This window comes from Ctenopharyngodon idella, chromosome 11 (genome assembly GCF_019924925.1).
Source record: "Ctenopharyngodon idella isolate HZGC_01 chromosome 11, HZGC01, whole genome shotgun sequence".
In the NCBI taxonomy this organism is placed as follows: Eukaryota; Metazoa; Chordata; class Actinopteri; order Cypriniformes; family Xenocyprididae; genus Ctenopharyngodon; species Ctenopharyngodon idella.
Window position 1 is genome coordinate 2580824 of NC_067230.1, and position 26443 is coordinate 2607266.

General features: G+C 35.8%; 1 protein-coding gene across 1 annotated transcript; it reads right to left on the reverse strand.

The window, feature by feature from the left end:
* On the reverse strand, positions 1–26443 carry npepps (aminopeptidase puromycin sensitive). Its single transcript, XM_051911817.1, has 23 exons — positions 26121–26443; positions 23466–23550; positions 23243–23320; positions 22914–23035; positions 20117–20224; positions 19488–19688; positions 18269–18365; positions 18141–18174; positions 17781–17895; positions 17493–17657; positions 17135–17239; positions 15998–16058; positions 14864–14973; positions 14504–14567; positions 14268–14407; positions 12164–12298; positions 11281–11500; positions 8202–8344; positions 7935–7991; positions 7742–7849; positions 4993–5148; positions 4798–4845; positions 1–1964 (listed from the first exon to the last, which is right to left on the reverse strand). The coding sequence occupies exons 1-23, from the start codon at positions 26400–26402 to the stop codon at positions 1818–1820; spliced, it is 2781 nt and encodes a 926-aa protein (XP_051767777.1). The 5' UTR covers positions 26403–26443; the 3' UTR covers positions 1–1817.

Here is a 26443-nt window from a genome sequence, read left to right on the forward strand (position 1 = left end):
TATGATTTTGTTTTTCATGACTTTATTTTCCATGACTCAAATCTTTCCAGTTTTTTTCATGACTGCATTTGATAAGCTACCAGCTAATGTTAAAGCTGGAATACAGATGAATCACTTCATTAATTTTTAATACTTTTATAAATGCAAGCAGTCCATTGCACAAGGTTCCTCTCTTGCATCAGATGTGATTTTCTTTATTGCCTAGTTTCTGTCTTCGGCAATAACGTAACGAAAATCTTGTGAAATCAGACTCTATGACACTATCATTGATGTTTGAAATCTGCTATTGAAATACGGTCAGATATGCAAACTTCAGTCTGCATGTTGCACAGTGAACACAAGCTCCCAACACAAAATCTGTGCAAACATAAGTGAACCTTCATCATCTTATCTGTGCTTCAGTGTCCAAAAACTGAGCATTTATAATGCTGATAACATCAAAGTCCTCTGTCTTTCCTCCCATTGTACCTGCTGCACATGATCTGAAATCATTATTTACATTTATATTCATAAGTGATATGTTTTGAAACACCCATTTGAACTGTGTGAATGGCATAATCTACATTTAAGGGATACATGTTCATTTGTGTATCGTTTACAAAATGCACACAAACATAAGAGCATGAGGAGTCATTCCGCACATGTACAAATCCAGTATAGCATTCCAACAATACAGTTGTGCCCATCTTTTATCTTTTTTTTCATCATCTTTAATGAACATCAATTATATTTTGAAACAAAAGCACATTTCAGGGAACGATTTAGTGACAGAATTTGGTGATCGTGAACCCCGTGTTGGGCGCCACATCAGATAACAAATTCTCTGTAGGTTTTACGGTTCAACAAGGCTACCATGCCATCTAACAATCCGGTTAACCAATTTAAGGCCTCCGAGATTAAATCATGATTTTTTTGTGGGCTTTTTTGATTTCAACAACAGTAAAATAAATCTTATAAAATGTTATCTCTAACAGCTTTGTATTATCATGGCAGATGCTAATGACATTTCTTCCACTGTGTTGATTTCTCTCGCAGTTTCTGGAGGTATAAACCACAGGAAGTGCTGAAGAACAAGTGATAGTGACGTACAGGAGACAAGGGCAAAGACGTATGTATATATAATCACATTTCAGATTAATTGAAGGTCTCAGAACTAATGCTCGCAGTTTACAATATACACACAGTACCATGCTTATGCGTCTTCAGTCCTAACCGTTACTAACGATGGGATTCAGAGCCGTTACCATAGAGTCCGTTCAGTTACCAGTGCACCCCAACCTTTAACCTCCATTCTGCCCAGTCACGCCGCAGAGGATTCTGGGTAAAATGCGTATATAGCCATTACTAATAAAACTGAAGGAGGAGATCGTCATTTGTACAGAACAAAAGAAAACACAAACAAACAAACTTAAAATTGAGTATTTCAACAACATGCTTGTTTTTTTTTTCTACCGGTGAATGCGAGGAAAGAGAGATGATTGCGTTATAATATCACTGCATAAGAGGAGTGCCATACTGATGGAACGATGTGTGTACATGCAATACCAGCTTATAAAATAACATGGAGAATCTCTTGCGTTTCAGTCACAGCTCTGCTCGAGTGCACTTGCGCCTCCCACTGGCAGAATGGGGAACTACGTCACACTCAAGAGTGAACAACAGTCTTGTTTCCTAGTTTCACTTCTCTTTATTGACTCTTGGGTAATTCTTAAGATGGAGTTGCAGTTTTGAAATCATTTCTGTTTTCGCTGAAGATAGCCAGATGATGCTCATTTTGGAGTGAGTGAGCAGGTCAGGGAGGGGTCAGAGTTCGGAGGTCAGACGGGGGGCGCTCTCCGCTGCAGCAGGTACTGGTGGATGTCATCTGCGTCCCTCTTGAGCCAGGCAGCGTTCAGGAGAATGTTCTCGCAGCACTGCTGTACCGTGCGCTCGGCCGCTGGCGCGTGATGACTTTCAAAGAAACTCTGAAAGCAGAAAAACCACCAACACTTCTGTGAACAACAGCAAACTGCAGTGGTTATCAGTTTCTTTCACACTCATACATTTGTGTGGCAATACAAATGATCTTCATTTTTAACAGGATATCTATTGTTTCATCATTTAAAAACCAAGCAATCTTTCTGTGACAAGTTTTGTTTGAAATGTTTGCTTGTCCTATATTTCTTGAAAATAGATCCAACTTTTTAATATATATATTGTTATATAATGGGGTGACATTTATACATTTTAAGTGAAACTCAAACAGTTTATTTTTCTTTTCTTCAAACTTTTTTTTAAAAATGTTTTTGAAAGAAGTCTCTTATGCCCACCAAGGCTGCATTTATTTGATAAAAACTGAAGGGGGGAAAAAAAAAAACAATTAAAAAATTTAAATGTAATTTATTCCTATAATTTCAAAGCAGAATTTTCAGCAATCACATGATCCTTCAGAAATCATTCTAACATGCTGATCTGCTGCTCAAACATTTCTTCTTATTATCAGTGTGGAAAACTGAACTCAAATTAATGATTTGCTTACAACATTATGGTTTTGCAAGCAAGTTTTACTCCACTCAAGTGCAATATCTAGTCTGAAATATTTTAGAGCAGAAACATAACTAGAAAATAAGCATCAACAGAATATAATATAAATGAACACGACAATAAAGAAAATAAAGACATTTAAATATATCTATCTTAAAGAAATAATTTAAAACAAAATATCTAAGGAAATATAAAAATATATAATATCTTTTTTGATTTTTAGGGGAAAATATGACCAGGACGTTTGATTGACAGGTTTGGCATGATTTAGACCATGAGACTTTTTAAACTCATTTTGTAAATAAATACTACTTTGTTACATATTTTAAATAATTGGGTGGCATTCATACATTAAGTTAGACTGAAGCATATTTTTTGTTTGATTATATATATAAATTTTCAATCTTATTTGAATACATTATATTAACAGATAAGTGCTCCTGTACAGGGTTTATACATTTTTGAATAATGAATTTCCATAATCTTTCCAGTCATTTATGATAACTGTATAAAGACTAGAGATTTTTCTAAATTTCTCTGCCGATACCGATAGTTTGATTTTTCTAAGGAAAAAAAAAATCTCTCCCAAATAATGCTGCAAACTATACAGGGACCCTCTCATTTGGTATTATAACATTAGAGGTTACAATTAACAAACAGAGCAATTATATTCAGCTGCTATATTTATTTTCAGATATAATAATTACACTCAAATAAAAATTCAAATGTTTGTATAAAACTCAGTATCACATAAGGTAGTTTTCATAAGCACTTGTCTTCATGGCAAATTTATTCAAACATAATTATCAGTAAATAAGCTCCTCTTGTGTTTTTTTTTTTTAAAGCTAACTAAGGAACCATGAACACTGGAAAGCAATCCTGAGGTAAACATGATGTAAAGTGACACTGTCCACAAGCTGTCTTTCCACGGTTGAAACTGATTAAGCAATTACATGAGACATGATACATTCCAGTAAGTTGCACTGTATCTTTCAACATACCTTTTGAAGTTCATGCATGGTTTTCGAGATAAAACTTGTATTAATGTGGAAGAAAAGACTCACTTTAACTGAGGCGCTATAGCGGTTGGTCACGCCACATTTAAGAGCGTCAAAATGCCATTTATTGTTTACATTTCATGATAAAATTGTCAGAATTTCAAAACTGAGACTTTGTTTTTTATCAGAAGTAAGAAAGCACAAAACTCTTTGTGATTATTGGATCTTGGATTAAACGCTAAAAGTAATGTTTGATGTGGCAAAAAAAACAAGACCTGGCAACCCTGGCTTTAATTATGGGTGATTCATAGGGTCAAATAGAGCCTGCTTTAAAGGGATTATTCACTCAAAAATGAAAATTCTGTCATCATTTACTCACCCTCCAATAGTTCCAAACCTGTATGAATATCTTTGTTCTGCTGAACACACAGGAAGATATTTGGAAGAATGTTTGTAACCAAACCCCCCCCCCAGTTTACTACCATGTAGGACCATAGTAGGAAAAATAAATACTATGGTAGTCAATGAGACATTCTTCCAAATATCTTCCTTCGTGTTCAGCAGAACAAAGAAATTCATACAGGTTTGGAACTATTGGAGGGTGAGTAAATGATGACAGAATTTTCATTTTTGAGTGAATAATCCCTTTAAAGCAGGCTCTATTTGACCCTATGAATCACCCATAATTAAAGCCAGGGTTGCCAGGTCTTGTTTTTTTTGAATGATGACAGAATTTTAATTTTTTAGTGAACTATCCCTTTAACGTCACTATTTTTTAACCATTAATGTGTTATTGTCGCATTAACTAAATTCAACACGAGAGATTTTCTTCACACACAGTATGTATGAGTTGCAGTCTGAACATGTTTTTCCGCACCCTTTTGATTGACAGGATATAATCGACCCTGATCATCAGCTGTTTTTAAACAATCGGCCGATGACCGATAGTGATAATAATAGCTTTTATCGGCCGATACCGTTTGCTGGCAGATACATCGGTGCATCTCTAATAAAGACTTTTATTACTAATTAATCATTGAGATTAGTGAACCGTCTCCACTGATAACAATCAATTCAAACGAACAATTTGCTTTTATTGTTTGTAGGCAAATTTTACTCTAAGCAATATCTTATCAATGAAATTAAATTTTAGAGCAGAACATACTAAAACTAAAAATGTGTATTATGTAAATTTCCATTCACTTTGGACAACATTGTTAGTCAAAGGCAAAAATGGCTTTATAAATGACATAAGAAAGAAGCACACAATGCTCACCTTAACTTCAGCAGCCATTTTATCTATTGCAAACCCATCCACTGTCAGCTGCGATGAAGAAACAAAAACAATGCATCAATATATTATACAGAATCAAAATGGATTTGGTACTGTATTTCCTATTTTAATTTACTTTACTGTGTTGTTTATTTTATCTCTGTTTTCGTCTCTACTCGTGTATTGCACTTGTTTCACCTTGATGAGTCTTGATATGAGGAAGCCGCCCTGGTAACGGTTATGAAGTTCTTCCCAGTTGTCCTTAACGAATTTCCATGCAGCTTTGCGCCCCTGTTTGCTGCTTCCAGCTACGCCCCCGATTACAGACACAGTGTCCTGGGGACGAACCTCCTCCTAAAAATACCACAGCCAGAATCAGTGTCACTGTTCACACTGTCACTGGAGATGTTTAATTCCTACAGACTCAGATTAGAGCTCAGAGAATGAGCGTGTCAGATTGGATTTCTTGTGAGAATGTTAATTCAAAGATGAGAGAGATGAAAATGGTGCTTTATTGATCTCCTGGAGAAAACTGAGGCATTGCATATTTAAACATGAATCAAAGGGACAGAAATAATACTGGTCCTTTAATACATGAAATAACTGAATACAACAATATTAAAGACATATAAAAATATATAAAATAGATTTATAATATTTTATAAAATATAATTTTTTTTCTTTCTTTTTTGAGGTAAAATATGGCAGGATATCACTGACAGGTAGGGCTGGGCGGTATGACTTATATATATATATATGGTGATATAAAGTGTCTATTGTTTGAGATTTTGTTGTTGTGTTTATATCATGGTATATAAATATATCTGCATAGTAGCAGATGAAATACAGGACATGCATGATGTTAAAAGGAGCTGTTAAAGGGTTAGTTCACCCAAAAATGAAAATTCTGTCATTTATTACTCACCGTCATGCCGTTCCACAACCGTAAGACCTTTGTTAATCTTCAGAACGCAAATTGAGATATTTTTGTTTAAATCCGATGGCTTTGTTATTTTGTTTGTTTTTTTTTGGCGCACAAAAAATATTCTTGTCGCTTTATAATATTAATATTGAACCACTGTACTCACATGAACTGATTTAAATATGTTTTTAGTACCTTTATGGATCTTGAGAGAGGAAATGTCATTGCTCCCTATGTAGGCCTCACGGAGCCATCGGATTTAAACAAAAATATCTTAATTTGTGTTCCGAAGATCAACGAAGGTCTTACGGGTGTAAAACGGCACGAGGGTGAGTAATTAATGACAGAATTTTCATTTTTGGGTGAACTAACCCTTTAAGAGCAATAAGTCATGAAAAAAGATCTCAATGTGGCGCTTGCGCTGACTGACACACAACCTGAACTGACTCTCAGACAGCATGCGCTCCCGAATTCAGTTCTCTTTAGTGGCTTATTGTGCTTAAATGGTACACACACAATGATGTCAAAATGGCCATTGTGTGGAGTACTCACTTAAACACAGTCGTTTTGTCTTAATTGAACATAAACAGTTGCGCAAAAAACTGATGTCCCGCCAACACCCGCCAACCCGCCAAATGAGGGTAGGTTTCAGCTGTGGCGGGTAAAACAGCCACTCCCACTAGCCACTTTTGGCAGGTTGAATTTAATTTCAGCCTACAGCCTAATCAAAGGTAGCCAAGCTCGTCGTAGCACAAAATTACAATCAGATCACAATTTGTTATCGATTAACTTGCAGATAGTGAAGGCGGGATCGGCTGAACCGCGCTGAATGACACACAACATAAGCGCTCTCTCGCGTGTGCTCTCTCTCTGTCGCAAGCACGATCAGATCTCCTTGCGCCTGAATAGTCATACACGCACACACAGATGTCAAAATGTCCATCGTGTGGAGTGTCTCGCGTGGATACAGTTGGTTATAGCTTAAGTTGGACATAAACAGGTGGGTAAAAACTGGACATGTGTCAGTATACTACATACATGCATTCAGCAGCCCAATTAAATACCTGTCTGTCATTAATGTTAATCAAACAACAAAAGATGTTAAATAAATGTTAAATAAACCTACTGTATCTGAAAAAAAGAGTTTAGGCTATTTAATTTACTGTTTTATTTGTAATTTGATAATTTGCTTCTTTGTTCTTTTTATATAGCCTAACAAAAACAACTTATACAATTATAAAATTTATCATATTATGGTCATATTACCCACCCCTTGCCCACCCGTACATACCAGCTGATATACCATGTAGGCCTAGTCTTGATTTTGGTGGTCAATCTGCATTTGAAAATTTGAAAGGGTTTTAAATCTAACTAATCAAGTAAAATGACTCAAAATCAAGTCATTTACCATGCCAAAGTCAACTTTAATTGTATAAAATGTAATTTCCCAACAGCCAAATTGTGGCCAGTGAAATTAATGTCAATTCATTAATGTCAATCAAACAACAAAAGACAGAGAAAATCACTCACTGCTCTTGACTGAATAACTTTTGTATCTTTAGTAAGAATCAATTTATATTTAATTCATACAGAGAAGACTATTCAGTTTTTATTTTTACATTTGATTATTCAATTTCTGTAGTATTTCTTACTTGCCAAAAAGGCCTACTGTACCTGAAAGTTTATTTAATTTGTATCTTTGTTCTATTGTATTCTTCCTCTTGTTGTATTATTTGCTTCTTTAGTTTTAATAGCTAAAATAAAATAACAAAATAGCTATAATCTTGACATATATCGTCATCGTGAAATATAATCTCTCGTATTGCTATATAAGATTTTGGTCATATCACCCACCTCTATTGACAGGACATGACTAAAGACTTGACTAATGTTTCCTGCCATTCCCTTTATCTGTTCAAACATTTCACACTCTTGCAAAGTGTGTTTCTGGTGCTTTAAAATTTTCCACAGTCTGACCTATTTTCTACAGTGCGTGTGTGTGTGTGTGTGTGTGTATTCGCGTACCGACAGGGCAAAGTTAAGCACTCTCTGGATGAGGTCAGGGGCGGGAATGGCTCCCAGCACCCTCTCGATGCGGTTCTTCTCCTCCTGCATGTCTGCCTGCTTATGAAGCTGAGCAGAGAAAATGAAAGATGTCATTTTATTTGTTTGCAGCTTTAACGCTATAACTAATGTTCAGACACGTTTTAATTGTCACCTTGAGCATGGTGTCAAGTGTTGTGCTGTCTCCGTGCTTCAGAACTGTCAGGTACACCTAAAAAAAAAAAAAAAAAAAAAAAAAAACGGGGAAAAAAACAAAAAAACAAAAACATGTTTACAGGGACATGTTGATCCAAAATAAAAACAATACAAGACCATTTACCAAAAATAAATAAATAAATAAATAAATAAAAGGCTGATAGATGCTGATTGAACCTTGATGAAATTGTATCTGTCTTATAAATGGTAATGCTAGAGGACTCACTGGACTCCTGAGGTCTGCAGACAGAATCTGTTTACCCTCCACATGCTCTTTGAATCTCCGCCGGGCCTCCTCCAGAGTGGCCTTATGCCCCGCTTTACCCAGCTTCCCCAGCACCAGACCTCGCAGCAGGGCGTCCAAATGCCCTGAACAAGAGACAGGGGAGAGAGGCAACAAACAAAAAGTGCACTTCATTTGAGTGTCTCATGACAAATGAATGACAACTAATTAAACAAAAAACACTGAGCTAAAATAAAACAGCACTAAAGGGGACATATAATAAAAATCTTTTTCCACGTTTAAGTGCTATAATCAGGGTTTTCGGTGCATCTACCAACTCAGAAAACATGAAAAAGGACAACCCAGTAACTTTATTTTGGCAAGCCTTTCTCTGCAAGCATGTGAAAAATGGAGCTGTTCAGATTTCGGTCCCCTAGTGACGTAGAAAGGGGATCTTATTATAATATTACCGCCCCTTAATCTGCACGTTTCGATCCATGGCGCCACCATTTTGTTTTCGCAAGCAACAACGGTGTACCAGTTCTAACGCCATGGCAAAACATGCAACAAAGGGGGTGAGGCCATGTTGGGCTGCTTTAGAGAAGAGGAAGAGTTGTAGAGTAGAGTTGTAGAGTAGTTGTAGTAGAGTGTTGTTGCCATGCCGTCATTTTACGCTGGACTGCTTCACAAACGAGGGTCAATTCAATGCTGGATTTGCTCAAAAGATTAACATGACACCACACGCTAGTCGATGAGTTAAAACTCAACAGCAACTACATAAATTTATCCACTAACCATTCAGAAATGTCCAGTTGCATTCTAAAAGTTGTAACTTCTTCCTGAGTCTCTCCATCAGTGTCCGACTCCGGTTTGAACAATGTAAGGCTGAACACCGTTACTGATAATCATCATTTTGGCTGCGTGAGATTCCCCAGCTTTGTTGTTGTTGAGCAACCGAAGCGCAAGCTGTTAAAGCTCCGCCCTCTTCTGGAAAGGGGGTTGGGAGCAGCAGCTCATTTGCATTTAAAGGGACACACACAAAAATGGCGTGTTTTTGCTCACACCCAAATAGGGGAAAATTTGACAAGCTATAATGAATGATCTGTGTGGTATTTTAAGCTGAAACTTTACAGACATATTCTGGGGATGCCAGAGACTATGTTTAAGGGAAGTTTGTGTGACAAACAGTCTAGACATTATTAGTTATTTGGGTGAACTATTACAGTGTAAATGTAGCCTAAAAGACTTGCCGCTGTATATTGTTTTTAATAAAGACAAAGAAATAAAAAAAATAAAAAATAAAAAACACTGACTGTTCTTAATTACTGACTGAAATATTAAATAAATATTGCTTCAAATTTCAAGTTATTATTTTATATTTATACAATTATAAAGGCTGTCAAAAATAAAAGTTAATTTCTGCAATTAATATTTTCTTTTTAACGTATGAAAAATATTTAACACAATTTACATGTTTTTTTCCCTTCCTGAAGTAGCGATATGCTGATGTATCCCCACATCCTTTGGCTAATGTTACAGTTATGATTCTATGTATCAACAAATCATAAGATTACAGGTGTGAGCGTGTACGAGGGCAGGACATTGCTGATGTAAGAAGTCTGCTTTGGGCCAATCATAAAGCTCGGTCGGAGCTGTTTGCAGTAAGCTCCGTAGCTTTATAAATCGTTTTTCAATGTAAACGTGCTAGATGAACATGTGACCATTGCATAAGTGTAAATAATTGTTATACTGATGTTTTCTCACATAAAAGATCTCACATAAAAATACTGATACCAAATGTTTTAACTAGTAATTTTCTTATTGTAAAAATAATATGTGCTAAATAAACTCATGCCTAGAAATTGATGAAAAAATCCATTTAATATCTGACCGAGTTCTCGTGCAGTAAATTACTCACACATCTTATGATAGTTTGATAATCTCTATTCAGTTTTCACACAGTATTAGTTGTTTTCATGCCTTTTGCATAACATTGCACCATTTCATGCTTTTCTTCTTCAGAAAGATCTTTCTTCCTCCCCATATTTCATGAGAACTGTGACTTGCTTAATAATGTGGAACAACCTTTAAGTAGAATTTCCATTTACCCAAGAAAAACTATTTAAAAAACCCTTTCTTTGAAAAACTAAAATCTAAATGTTTATTGTACTGAAATTCCACCGATACGTCACTTGCCTAATAATTTGAAACACAGTGTAATTTAAAAATATATCATCTTTATGTTGTTTCTACATTAATTTGGAGATTTAATGTTAAAATAAGTATTACAATATACAAATATATTACAAATTGTAATGTTAGGCACACTTAATTACAGAAAATGTGTCATTAATTAGTTAATTTTTTAATCAACTGACTGCACTAATATTTATATATTTTAAAAATAAGAAATACTTGAAGGCTACATGGCATTTTTTAAAAGTATAAATAAATTTAATTGAACTGATATTAATATTAACATTTATTTATTAGTATTTAATAGAAATTTAAATGAATTCAACTTAAATGATAAAATTTGTCTTTGCATTAGTATCAAAATTGTATTGTATTGAAAATGCAAAGTGCAATTTTACTGGTACTGGATTTGACCAAAGAAATTTTGGTATTCTAATTGGTTAAAAACATTTATTAAAAGCTAAAAAAAGGCTTGTAAAATTGCCATGGTTATGACATCCTAACTATGAGAACATTAACATATGCTCGCCCACATTTAAATATACAAAAACTACATACAGCATTTAGCAACTTAGCAGGCAAGTTATCACTCATTGCACATGTAAAGATATCAGCCAAGATTATTAACATTTAGAAGATATAAAAAAAAGTTCAAAAATAGCCTTAAATCTAAGAGGATGAAAAAATGGTTGTATAAAACTAAATCATGACTGTTTTTGTCCATTTGATGAAAGTAAATGGGCTCCAAATTTTTAATATTTCTTTTTTTTATGTTCCATAGAAGAAAGTAAATCATACAGGGTTGGAACGACATGAGGATCAGCAAATAATGACAGAGTTTTAATTTTTGGGTGAACTTTTATGAATTGTGAGTTCTGGCTCTCACCCTCTCCGGTTTTGCTGTCCCATCCCAGCTTCATGCCGATAGGAGTGAAGAGATCTCGGATGAACTCCTGGATGTCCTCGTGGAAGTCAGTGTGTGAGAGCAGAGAGGACAGAACACCCAGATTACAGCTCAGGTCACTCCACACCGTGTAGTTTGGCTCATTCACAAATGCTTCCATCACCTTCAACACCTCCACAGTACTGATCATACCTGCTCGAGCCTGAAGGCATGACAGACAAGAGAGATAGCACAACACTATTAAAAACAGAAGGTAGTCACAGACGGAGATGAGAGACAGAAATGATTAATGATATTGCTGAAATTGCTTTTCCCAAGAAACCTTTCAGCAACACTAAACACAATATCGACATTGAAAAAAAGATCTGTAGCCTATAAAAGAGCTCAGTGAAACACCAATAATAAATCAATGAAGCACTCAAACAGACAAGCACATAATAAACTTTATAATTAGATATATTGTTAAGAAAAAAAATTACATTTAACTGGATTTTTGATGCTGTATGAATAGTTCATTATTATAAAAATCAACAGAAATCAGCCAATGGATATTAAAAATACTTGCATGGTACAGTATCTGATAACAACTTTCTCTACACTTTTATTGTTCCAGCAAAAAGCCAACTTAATATTTCTCAGCATCCATACAGTTTTACTAAGGCTTTTTTTTTTGTTAGAGCTTAAGTTACAAAACTCACACGATTTGATTCATATATTAGTCAGATCTGGAGGCTTGAAAGAACCTGACTTCCATATGACTGTGTAACTTGACACTTCACTCAAGTCTTCTTGATCTAAAGTGGAGACCTGAGCCTCTACTCTGACTTGCAAAACAATGATTCAGGCTCATTGTGTGGCGTCTCACCAGAGAGAAGAGGTCGTTTTGCAGACCCAGGCGGTCCACAGGCAGTAGTGTGAGGTCTCGGATACCAGGCAGCAGACTCTCCAGCATGTCTGAGCTGTACTGGATCCTGTAAAATCCCACAGTACCTGGATTAATCTGCACATGGAAGAAAACAAACACAGTTTAAACATACAGATTGCATACATGCTGTAATTTAGTTTTACAATGTGTTCCAAATTATCATGCAACTGACATATCAGTAGGATTTCAGTACAATAAACATCCAGATTTTCGTTTTTCAAAGAAAGTGTTTGCTTCATTTCTCACATTTTTTTTTTTAGGTAACTGTTATTAATCTCGGACAGGTTTGTTAAATAGTTTGCCAGGTCTTCTTAGATAAATGGAAACCCTACTTGTTGTTATAGATTGTTCCGCATTATTAAACAAGTCACAGTTCTCATGCAATATGGGAGGAAGAAAGGTCTTTCTGAAGATGAAAACAACTAATATTGTGTGAAAACTGAATGGAGAATATTGAACTATCATTTGAACTATCACAAGATTTGTGAGAAATTTACAGCACAAGATAACTATAAAGTCAGATAAAGGCTTATTAAGGAAAGTTGCTGTCAAAAAAAAAAAAAAAAAAAAAAAATTGTATTATTGTATAAAAAGCCACTTTTGAGCAGCAAACAGGTATTTGAAGCTGTGACTTAATAACGAGGAACAACCTCTTTAAGTTTCCATTTACCTAAAAAGACCTGGCAAACTATTTACAAAACCTGTCTGAGATTGATACCAGTTATCTAAAAAGATATGGAGAAAAACACTTTTTGAAAAACTAAAATCTGAATGTTAATTGTACTGAAATCCCACTGATACGTCACGTGCATAATAATTTGGAACACAGTGCATATGACCATTTTCCACCACTGTCATGCTTAGGGCTGGGCGATACAGCTAAAAAAATTATCACGATATAATGTTTCATATTGATCGGTATCGATAATTATTAAAAAAATTTAGTAGAAAAAAAATGTTTGAATTTAACCAATGCATTTTTAATTACAATTAAACAATGTTTAAAACAAAGCAAAATAAAATGTAAACAAATCTTTTATATTTTATATGAAGAATAAATAAATGAGTGTTAAAGAAACTTAGAGCTGCACAATTCTGGATAAATTGAGAAACGTTTTTGTTTGTTTCAAACCAAGATCACAATTCTGAATGTCAACTAAACGAAATAAGATAATTTACAAGAGGTTCTGACAAAATATTACTTGCTGCAGTCTATTTTAAAATTTTAAATATATTTGAATTAATTATTTAAAAAAAAATCTGTTTGGATGTAAGATTCAATGACACGCCCATAAATACTCTTGTTTCATTATTGGATGAATCAGTGTATTTGAAAGAATCTGTTGAGTGAAGATTCAACGTCAAATACATTTTTTAACAGTCACTTGTCTCCACCTGGTGGTGAAACAATGTAATCGATAAATGCGTCATTTTCAGCGCCAAGTTTCTTTCAGAAGCTGATTTGCTCTATTTTGATCGATAACATAGACATTAGTGTTTTACCTGAACTATAAACTTTTATCTCAGTACTTCTGTTATAATTTGAATATTTGTAACACAGAAATAAAGATGCTGTGTGGTTGAAAACACTGTTTTGTGCGGCTGTTAATACCGACATGACAACTGCTCTCTCAAGACGAACTTTGAAGTAGATCAACTGTAAGACGTAAGGAAACCATGAAACTGCCACACTAATGAGCTGACGTACTTTTTTATTCACAATCTCCTCGTCGCCGGCAGGTACAGCACTCATTTTCATGTGTTTGTGTGTTCTGATTTCACGTGGCGATTGCGCAACTGAACTCCACAGCAACTTGTTTGCTGTCACTCGTAGCGCGTCATTTAACTGAAACTATATCTAGGGTTATATCGAACATTTTTTCTATCGTTATCGATTAAGACGTACCGTTGATAAATATCGATACCGTTTTATCGCCCAGGCCTAGTCATGCTCATGAGATAGGGTGTCAATCTTTCAGAGATCATTGGTATTTGAATTATAAATAGCCTTTTCTATAAAATACATAAAACACAGCAATCTGACCTTGACCCAATGGTCAGGTGCAATGTTGGTGATGTTAATTGTGGTTTCAGGCTGGTCCAACAGAACCTTCATCTTAGTGCAGCTTGGATCCTCACTGGTGCAGATACTGACGGGAACCATCCAATTGGGGCAGTCCTCATCTAGGCCACAGATATAATAGAGTCAGAAAAAGACAGATTAAATACAGCGGGTTTAGTGCATAGTTTAACCACTCTTTTGTTTTGCATGCCATGTACCATTACGTGGTCCGCTAGCACAGAACTTCTTCTGAGAGATTTTCAGCACGCGGTCACTTCCATGCTGGAGAGAAAAAAAAAAAAATCAAAACCAATTATTTCAGCTCTGATTAAATCTTGTATTGCCAAGACAACAGTTGTTATTACCAGATGCTCCCTGAGAAGCTCATAGTCCATCTCAGCAAGACTTCTCAATACCCCGAGGGTTATTTAAATTATAGTTGAAAACTTTAGGGGAAAGAACATCCAGAGAAATACGAAAGAAAAACAGTCCCACTGTGCTGGATGACAACAAAATAAAACAACCAAACAAAACAAAAAACAAAACAAAGATGATGAGAATGGATCTGTAAATGTTACCTGCTCTTGATGCACTACTATTATAGGGAAGCCCATTTGTTTGGTCCAGGAATTCATCACTGCGGCAATAGGCTTCCCGCTTGCTTGCTCCAAACACTCCCATAAGTCCTCTGGGATGGAGAAAGAGAGAACGTCACACACTTTATTTCTGACTACACAACAATTTACAAAGCATTACAACAACACTGCTGCCAGATCACACGCCCACAACACTCCCGCCAAATACTATGCTCTGTCAGAATTACAGTGTAACACACTATGTAATTACGACAGCTGGATCAGATCATGGGCCACAGGGCAATGCTTAATCACTTCCTTATGGATACACTTTCCTATATACACTGAGCACAAGTGAAAATGAATGGCTAATTTATTTACAAAAATATAATTTGTAATACTGTATTAAAATGTATAAAGTTTGAAAATATCATAAGGTACAGACAAAAATTAAGCTCAAACTAAATGTTAGAAATATCATCCTATTTTTATGCAGTGAAACTCTGACCTGATACACAGGTCACTCCCTCAATAACACACTGTAAGCCTTCCACAGTTCAAGATCAAACTGCTAGAAAGGTCATGATTATGAATATATACGCTAATGAGTAATCGTCAAACAAATAACTGTGATTTACAACTTAATTGAGCTGCGTTAATGTCAAATACAGTGCAAGCCCATAGCAATATAAGTCATTTATTCATATTTAAAGTCGCAATGAAACAGAAGTAGCGACAGATCTTGTCTTCCATACTGTTACGTGCATATGAGTGTAATGGAATATCCAAAGAGAAAAAAAAAAAAAAAAAAAAAAGTATGATGAAGACTGTTTTTTTTTTTTTTACCACAATCCCAGCTTCTTTGGCAGTTTTCATGATGAAAGCCCAACTATTATTACAATTTATAAAGATATTTAAGACCAGTTTTTTTCTTTAAAATTCTAGAACTAAATTTGGATTTCAAATGATTTGAATTTCAGTTATTAACAGGTGATTATGTAATATTCATAACAGGCCTAAAAACTGCTATAAAGAATCCTGATTTGGGTTTAACAAGAACATTAGGCTGTCCAGTCATCAAGATAAAATTAGAGGTTAAAGCTTAATCTTCACAAAGATTATGGCAAGTTAACTTACCAGTAGATGCATTTTTGTGCTGAAACTTCAAAAGGTAAGCATTCATTCCCTTTCTAAAATCCTAGAAAAAGAAAATTCAATCAAATATTATTCAAAACCAAAGCTCTAAAGATAACTGCAAAAAAACAAAAACAAATAAACAAACAAAAAAACTGAATAAATCTAAGGGCATGTTCAGACTTGTATTTCAGTTCACTTAGTTCTTTTGGTCCAGAAAAAAGAAAATGATTAATTTAGCCCTGGTCATTTTAACACCGAACCTAAAGATACAAAACAAAAAGCAGCTTCTATTTGGCATATGATGGTATTGTTACCAGCTGAGAACACACAAAGAGCTTATAAAATGTGTAAATGAGTCAAACAGCAGCAGGAATTCCTCCGTTACACATACAAATCATCCCCTCGGAATTATAAGGTTCTGCATTCTGAGCAGTTTTGAGATATTGAGCTTCAAAGTTCTTGCATTCCATTTGACTTTGTAGATAGAACCTTTTTGTTTTCTAAATAAAAAGTCCCAAAATGTACACAACATGAAAAAAACAACAACACATAATGTGAATAAGTTGTCAAAGAATAAGAATATTCTTTGATATAACTCAATTTTGACAAAAATGTCAGATAGAACCTTATAATTCCAAGGGGATGAAATGAAGATCTCCTTCAAGAAGACTGCGGTTCTGACGCCTGTACCGAACTGTAATGGACAAAATATCTCTTATGACGAGAAGAACCAGGTATCCTTGAGCATTCAGTCCTTTTTAGGGTTGCATTTTGTGACATCACGTCCTGTTTTTGTTTAGTTTTAAATGTCTTTGGTCAGTGTTGCGCTCATATTTCACTCAAACCACCTATTCACATCAACCACAATAACATAGCACATTTTAATCTAACGAAACCTGCCAAGTGTGACCACACCTTAACAGTCAGAATTAATGATGGCTGGAACTATGGTTGCAACAACCAACAAAAGTCATCTGTCAGATTACAAATGCTTAAAGATCTTAAAACACCAGCACAATAGACAGATAAGTAATATGTATTTCCATACATCCTCTTAGGGGACCCACATTGACCACCTGTCTGACAGATTTACATTGCAAGTGTCTCTCTGCAGCTGGCCAAAAGCATGACTCTCACCTCATCACCAATGTAGTTATGCAGCATGCGAATGACAGAGGCCCCTTTGCTGTACGATATGGCATCGAATATTTCATCCACTTCTGAAGGGTGTCCGACATCAACCTACGATTCAAAAGAAACACACACACACACAGGCACTGAAACATGACACAGAGATCAATATTTCATCAGGCTAAATCTGGGTCTGGAATTTAAATGCTGTAAGGGATATGGCAGAGTAGACAGACCGACTGACAAACAAAGTGCAAATCAAAACTTCCTGCTGTCCACACAAACACTTAAAAGCAACAAACACCAGAGACACACACTGGGAGAACTTGGGGTTATGGGGGAGATACACTCATCTCTTGCAGACCTCAATAGGGTGGCTGTTATCTAACGCATCCAGGTCAAGAGCCCTGGTGTAGTCCGCAGATACAAACTGGGTCCAGATGTCGTACTCAGGGAAACAGTGGTCTACACAAAGGTACTCGATCCAAGATGCAAAGCCTTCATTAAGCCACAAATGAGTCCACCATTCCTGCAGCAACAGACATTTTCTCAGCACCCTGAATAAACTAACAGTTATATTCAAATACCATTGTGACCTACTAAAAAAGTATGTAGCATGAACCTACAACATTGAACATTTGAACACACTCACCATGGTAACCAGGTTTCCAAACCACTGATGTGCCAGTTCATGGCCGACTACCAGGGCGACCCACTGCCGGGACGACGCACACGAGTTCTTTGGGTCAATCAGCAGAGCTGTCTCCCTGCAAGGGGAGAATCACAAAAGTTTAAAATCCACAAATAAAAAATGCATCAGAACGAAACACAGCATAATGCTGCTCATATTGTTGTGGTATGCTGGGGATTAAAATGCTACCAAGAAAGATGAAATATTAATGAAGCTCTCTTGAATAGCTGCTTTCAAAAAGCACAAGGTTCTGTGTTTTCATGATGTTTTATGAAATCTCAGGTTTGTAATTGAACTGTTTCATTTAAAACATAAAGTCACCTGTAAGTAACAAGGCCCCAGTTTTCCATAGCACCTACAGGACACAAGAGAACCAAAAGTTAAAACTAAACATAATAGACAAAGTCTATTACGACAGATGTTTCATGTTTAATGAAAATGATACAAACCAGCAGCAAAATCAGCAATAGCGATTAGATCAATTTTAGGCAACGGATAAGGAACATTGAAATAATCTTTGTAGAACGGAAGGGTCTTTGTAGCAACCTGGGAAAAAAAAAGAAACAAAAATGTTTTTCACAGGTTAATACGTTCAAAACCAAAGTATTATTACAACTACAGCTAGCAATAAATAATATACGAAATAAATGAATATCTATTTCTCAAACTGTACAATATAATGTTGTGATGTTTAAATTCACTTGCAGCATTTAAAACTATTTTTAGTGCTTTATTTTTTATTTAGATCAAGTACTATACAATTTTAATATCAGCTTATTATCAGTTATAAATAAAAATAGACACTGTATACCATATAGATATAATAATAATAATAATAATAAAAATAATGGTAATAATAATATTAATAAAATAATCATATTGTAAATATATAGAGTATCATTCAAAAGTTTGGGGTTGGTAAGATTTTTTTTTGTTCTTTAAAAAAAGTGTCTTATTCTCACCAGCATTTATTTGATCAAAAATAACGTAATAAAGTGAAATATGATTACAGTTTAAAGTAACTGTTTTCTATTTTAATATGTTTTAAAATGTAGTTTATTCCTGTGATGGCAAAATTGAATTTTCAGAAGCCATTACTTCGGCAATAATTCTAAAATGCTCTTGGTGTTCAAGAAACATTTCTTATTATTATCAATGTTGAAAACAGTTGTGGTGCTTAATATTTTTGTGTAAATCGCGATTCTTTTCAGGATTCTTGGATTAATAGAAAGTTCAAAATAACAATTTATTTTAAACTAACTAATTATTTGTAACAGTGTAAAACTCTTTACTGTCATTTTTGATCAAATGCATTCTTTCTGAATAAAATAATTAATTTCTCTCTCTCAAAAAAAAAAGAAAAAGAAAAAAAGAAAAGAAAATAACATACTGACCCCAAACTTTTGAACAGTAGTGTTTTTTTTATTTTATTTAATCAGACGTTTGGAAATAAAAAACATTAAAAAATAGATTTTAAAAATATTATTAGGTTTGTAAAAAAAAAAACAGATGTCATGTGGGGGATTTTTTGCTGTTCAGACTACAAAAAACCAAACCGATTTGAATTTGAGATGCAAAAATGTTTATATATATATATATATATATATATATATATATAAAAATAAAATAAAAGCAAACCATCACAGACTAAGGAAGCAGTTCGCATACCTCCAGTGCAAATTTCCCTTGCTCTGCCTTTCCGACAGGGGTGTACACACGGACTGTCACACCGTCCGACGACTGACTCTCCACAAAGTCATACTCGCCGATGACAAATGCCACCAGGTAGGTGGACATGATGGGTGTAGTGGCAAACTTCACCTCCACCAGACTGTGATCCTCTGGATATGGCTTTCGATCAACAACATTCTGCACAGAAAGGGAAACACGCTTAAAATAAGTGTGTTCAGTATGGGAACTAGTCTCCCAGAACCACACATTAAACTATCATCATAAAGTCAGCATGAGCAGAGCAGACGCTTTCAGTTTTTAACTGTAGCATCCGTTGTCCAACTGAACTAAATGGGTTTTATTTCTATAGAAAAGCAAAACAACATTGGGGGACAGTGCCGCGGTGGGCAAGTAATGTAATCGATGTACGGTTAAACACCGTGTAACACCGACTACCGCAGCAAGCCTAATGTGTGCCAAGTGTCATGACTTACTAGGGGAGGCACAATGCCTCTAGGCCTGGGTTAGATAATGCACACATCTGACAGTAATGCGAATCAAGCCATTTAGGGACGTTTGCTTCCAGAGGGAAGGATTAGGAAAAAAAAAAAAAAAATGACACATACCATATTCGACAAGGCTACTCTGTCCTTTGGGACGATGAGGGTGATGTCAAAAGTGGCTTTGATAGCTGGTTCATCCCAGCAAGGAAAAGCTCGACGTGCGTCCGTGGCCTGGAGCGGGTGAGAGACGTCGAGAGATGGAGACAGCGAGAAAGGAAGAGAGGACTCTGGGTTAGATTGGGTTGCAGTGATTCAAACACGAGCAGGGATATTTGCATGGCATCAAAAACTGTAGATGCACAAATGCACCCTATTCTGATCTTTTCTCTTTTTTTTTTTTCTCTAATTGCCCAGTTGGGCCAGCAGTTTTGATTTTTTACTTGCCAATAAATCCAATTTAGCTACTCATGATTATTACATTTATACTTGATGGATTTTAATGTAAGATGGACATTTAACTGAAAGTTTAGCCTCTTAACTTGAGCTTTGGTTGAAGTTAACTTAATCAGGGCTTAATGATAAGGATGTCCCACTGGCTTGGGGCCAGTGTGAGAGAGTTGATGGAAAAGTAATTTGCCCTTTTGTCAATATTTTCAATGGCCAAGTGACAAAAGAATGATACATTTTTATTTTTAGCAATGTATTTGTATTTTTGCTGTAATTATTTAATTTTTTTAAATTATTTTTTTCTCTTAAAGGGGTGGTTCATTGCAATTGCAATTTCACTTTAACTTTAGTTAGTGTGTAATGTTGCTGCTTGAGCATAAACAATATCTGCAAAGTTACAGCGCTGAAAGTTCAATGCAAACGGAGATATTGTCTTTTAAAGTTATGGCAGTTTCATGCCTACAATTACGACCAGTTTGGACTACAACAAGCTTCTTCCCGGGTTGGCGACATCATAAACCCTGCAATTAACATAAACCCAGCCCACGGGAACAAAGGTAAAAATATATGAAAAATACTGTGTTTTTTTAAAAAACGAAGCATTAAGACATGTTATACTGCGCTCCATAAACACAATCAGGCCTAGAAAAAAAACAGTGAACCACCCCTTTAAATTCACGAAATGGTTAACTTTTTTTCTTTCATTTTTTAAGAAAGGAAATAAGCTGAAAATTGTAATGTAAGCTGTAATGTAACTCCATACATAAAACACTTTTGCTGTAAAATGATGGCTTGCAATGCAAAACTTTACTGATCACTTGCCCTGCTAACATTTTCACCAGCCTAGTGACAAAAGAATGTTATATTTTTATTTCTTTTACTAACATTTTTACATTTTTTATTACATTTTCCATTAAATATTTTGTTAAAGGCACAATTTTTTTTTAATTTTTAAAAAAATGAAATTTGCAACAAGCTGGAAATTACACATATGCAATGTAAAAATGTAATGCTTGCTATATAATATAATGCTTTTTGCTTTTAAACTATGGCATCTGATACAAAACATTACTGATCGGTTTGTAGTTTAATAAGACTATAATAAGTATTTTTTTGCAATTTTGACAAAACCACTTCAATGCTAGGCCACATCCACACGAAGCCAGAGCTTTCCCTATCCGATCTTTTTTTCCCCTCGTCTCAAGAAATATCTCCGTACACATGAAACCAGTGAAACAGACTCAAAACGATATAGTATACATGCCAGATCAGCATGTGGCGCTGTAATTCTGCCATAGAGATACACTAAAAACAGAGAATAAGACTTGAAGTATGCGTATAAACCTTGCGCGCTGTATACAAACTTTAGTAAAGCTTAGAAATAAAGTAATTATTTTAGTAAAGCTAATAGGCTCGGTAGCTTCTGCGGCACGAACACAAGCATGTAGTCCGCAATTGCTGTTGCTGTTACATGACGTAGCGGTGTCTGACTAGGGTCGAGACGTGGGGTGATGACATCATCGTTTCACAAAATATATGGATTGGCTGTACACATGGAAATGCAAGGATGTCGTTTTCAGATTTATCCACTCTGGGACCCGGTTTCAAAAAATAGCAGTTTCAGGCTCCCAAAACGGCGGATTTGTCTGGATGAAATGTCTCTAAATCCAAAATTTTTGCATATAAAGCTAAACAAGTCTCCATGTGGATGGGCTCTTAACACTGATAACACTAGATAACACTGCCTTGCAGTGAAATGTACACAATGTAGCTAACATCAACGAAAACCAAATGCTTAAACTCAGCAAGGCATAAAAACAGATGCACAAGATCAATGCATGTAAATTTTTCAGTAGCAACGCATCAGAACTGAAAAGGCAAATTACTTTTCCATCAACTCTCTCACACTGGCCCCGAGCCAGCGGGACATCCTTAAAATTGAGCCCTGATTAAGTTAACTTCAACCAAGGCTCAAGTTAAGAGGCTAAACTTTCAGTTAAATGTCCATCCCACATTAAAATCCAGTATGAATGAAAAAGTATGAATGAAATAAGCTAGTAAATAATGACTATTTTAATGGATTTATTACGCAAGCATCATAATAAAACCAGTAAATACATTAAAACAGAACAATAAGCATGTTATTATGGGCCAGACATGCATTATCTAACAGGGGTCTGAAAAAGATTGTCCACTATTCACAGTTTTACTTCTGCCTGACTCCATTATCAGCTCCTATATAATAAATTGCTTGTTTTTCCCCATTTGCAAGTCGCTTCGGACAAAAGTGTATGCTGTATGACTTTGTGAATTTGTCTTTATTGAAAGACAGTCAAGATCTCAGAGGAAAGTGAATGATTGAGCAGGCAGAGTGTGAGGGGGACATGACAAATGATAAGGCTAAAGCAAACAGTGGCAGAGAAAGTGAGCGAGCAAACAAATGAATGAACCGCGTACCCTGATGTGAGTTTACCTCAAACTGTGTGACGGCAGCGTAGCGGATTTCTCCCGAAGGAGTCGTGTATTTACTCCTATAGAAGCCTTTCATTTTGTCATTCAGCTCTCCAACAAAGTCTATTTTCAATGATCCTGACCCTGAAAAACAAGAAGCCCATGGTTAAAAAAACAAAACAAAAGGCACATATAACAGAAGCACAAAGCAAGAAAGGTCATTCATCTTTTAACAGGAAGCTGTTGAAGCAGCTTTCGTGCGTCAATAAACTGACTATAGCAACTCATTACACAGAGATTGTTGACATGACAGCAGAAGGCTTCTTCCAGGCCACATTATGAGTTCTTTACCATTTTGCAGAGTGCTGGGGAAACATAGGGTCACCTTCTCATCCTCGTTCTGATAGTTAAATCCTGTAGCGTTAATTTCTAAATGGATGGGGAGAAAATGAGCACAGTTAATCCTAAAAAGAAAACAGACTATAAAGCATTTAATGCAGGTCGAACCAGCAATCAGGCAAAAGTCGAGCAAATACATCACTAAATGTGGATTACAGTTGAGTTTCGCACTCACCTTCCCCCCCTTCAGGCACAAAAGAAGCAGTAATTATGTCTATATCAGCACAGTTCATCACAATCTGGTTTGTCCCTTGTGTAACCTGTCAAGAACAATGACATACAGTTCAGTTTTAACATTTATATGGTCCAGTCATTTTATGATCCTCCGTTTTCAGTATTTGGTGTGTGGTTGCTTTTCTAATAACACTTCACTGCCTTTTGCAAGCTTTGTGAACCTTCCTTTGCTTCATACTGTATCAGATAACAGTCATAAAAAAATGAAACAATCTCACGTCATCTACATACAATTCAGCCAATCACTGCAGGAAAATTCTTCCTGGTTTAGTAAATACTAAGCTAGGGTCTTTCTCTGACGCAGAAAGAGGAACTAACCACAAATTTTAAAATGATGTATATAAGTTTGGGGTCAGTTTTTAAACAAATACTTTTATTCAACAAGAATGCATTAAATTGATCAAGTGGCATTTATAATGGTTTCTGTTTCAAATAAATGCTGTTCTTTTGAACTTTCTATTCATCAATGTATCCTGGAACAATGCGTCACAGACCCCACAAAAATATTAAGCAGCACAACTGTTTTCAACAATGATAATAAAAATAAAAATAAAATGCTTCCAAATCAGGATATTAGAATAATTATTATGATTTCTGAAGGATTATGTGACACTGAAGAAATTCAGCTTTGCCATTACAGGAATAAAGTACATTTTAAAATATATTAAAATAGAAAACACTTATTTTAAATTGTAGTAATATTTCACAATATTACTGTTTTAACTGTAATTTTAATCAAACAAATGGTGAGACTTCTTTCAAAAAACAAAAAAAGGAAAAAACTGTGAGTGACTGTGTGTTGGGATCATCTACTTCAGCTGTTTTTATCTTTGCTCATATCATAGTGAATCCGATTTCCCTCTTCCTGTTTTGTTGTAGGAAATCTCCAGGAGTACAAGCAAATACGAAGCACATGGAAAAAGAACCGCCTGAATCCTCACGGCTTTTCGGAGGCTCAAGGGCCATCTCCTGCTGCTGCTGCTACGAAATTCTGACGTGTGCATATATAATCAGATTATGAATAAAAAGACCAACATGGCCTCTTATGTTGCAATAGGCTGTTTTAAGACTGCATTTATTGCATAATGCTGAAGTGAAACTTTCCCGGGACGATCAATAGCTTTTAGGCTCTCATGTCCATAAGCTGGTTTTCACAGACAAAGAGACAATACATCCCAGTCTGTAAATGCACTGTTTTAATTATTCCTCAACCTAACTATTATCACACTTAATTTACAGTGAATTGGATCCTACATAAAGATACGCATTGTGTTTAGAGGCTTGAACCTGCCAAGGTAAAGCTTTAGAGAGCACATGTGGCTTGTTGAAGCTGGATGTGACTTGGATGCAATGAGTGCACTGGCCATGTGACAAAAGGCTGCCACTAGCAGTACACTATTTTAACAGGTTTTATAAACGTGAGCCATATCTCTCCAGGAACAACAGTCATAATGCGTAAAGAATTGTGGGGAATGTAGTTAATCTCATGCTCCAATAAGTCTTGGCATCAAGACAAGATCAACTGGAAGGCGACTTTCACAACACAGCTGCATGAGAGTGGGGTACAACATGACTTAACATGTGAAGCTGTTGATCTATAAAAAGGCTCCACAAACAATCTTACGCAAAGGGCAATTCTGGATGCCGGACCTCAATTTCATCACATCTGGCCTGCATTAACCTCTAACGTCTTTTCTATCTGTTTACAGGATCAACCAGAGTAATTTACCCAGTAATAACTGCTGTGATTCTACTGATAAAATCCACTGATTCAGCCACATATATATATATATATATATATATATATATATATTCTGAATCAGTGTGTGTATATATATATATATATATATATATATATATACACACACACACAATTACATACACATATATTAGAAATATAGATCAGAAAGACGTAAAAAACAAATAATTAAGATAATGCATGATCTTTATCAGTTTTAACGAACCTCATATTTTGAAGTTTACATGTATTTTAAACGTATTTTATCCCCAGCCACAAAGTCCATACTTCACCTGAGTGTTTCTTCGGGCGCTACACTGTGATTATGGTAAGCTATAAAGTATCATGTTAACTGTCAGACAGGCTCAGAGTGACTCAGGAGCTTGTAGACAGGACTGATTCATCGTCTCAGCTATGTACTTGAAAAATATCACCTGGAAGGAGGTTAAATTACGACATTTATGTGTGTATTTACGTGCTTTATGACAGCAGCTCTGCAGGCTAACATGGTTAACTGTTAGCAGTGTGGCGCCAGTTAGCGCTTTAGCTTGCGGGGCAACAAACTAACTGCTTAATTCTCTTTATTGTGAGAACAAGACATCAGAGGACACTAGGTTTAAGTATTCAATAACAAATAATACAATTCAAACATACTGGAACTCGTAAAAATGAACGACGTGGTGTGTAAAGCCGCTGTCTGGTTCACTAGCAGGTAGCTCGTTAGATTAGCAGCAACAACAGTATCAGCAGTTATAAAAATGCAAAGTGAAAAAACAGACTTAACATGAACATGGCATGACATTAGGGCCCAGACCAGAGGGGGGCAGAGGGGGTGCATGGCATCAGGTTCAACATTACCTCCACGGCTGCCTCCAGTTTGCCCTCGAAGGTGAAGTCGACGAGGTCGGGCTTGAGGCGCAGCCCGTAGTTGACGGGGTAGACGTCAGTGGGCAACCGCACGAAGGGCCTCCGCTCGGGCATGCTGAATAATGTCGATACACTGGAAACCGAATTAAAACGGACTAGGTGTTTGCTTGCTCGGAGAGTCAGAGACACGGGCTTCGCTATTAGAGTCGGATTGCGGGGTAGGGCTAGCCGTATGACTGACAGAGACACCCGACAACTCATGAAAAACAACATACAAACCGTTGGAGATGGTCCTCGCTGTGCCCCGCCCCCTC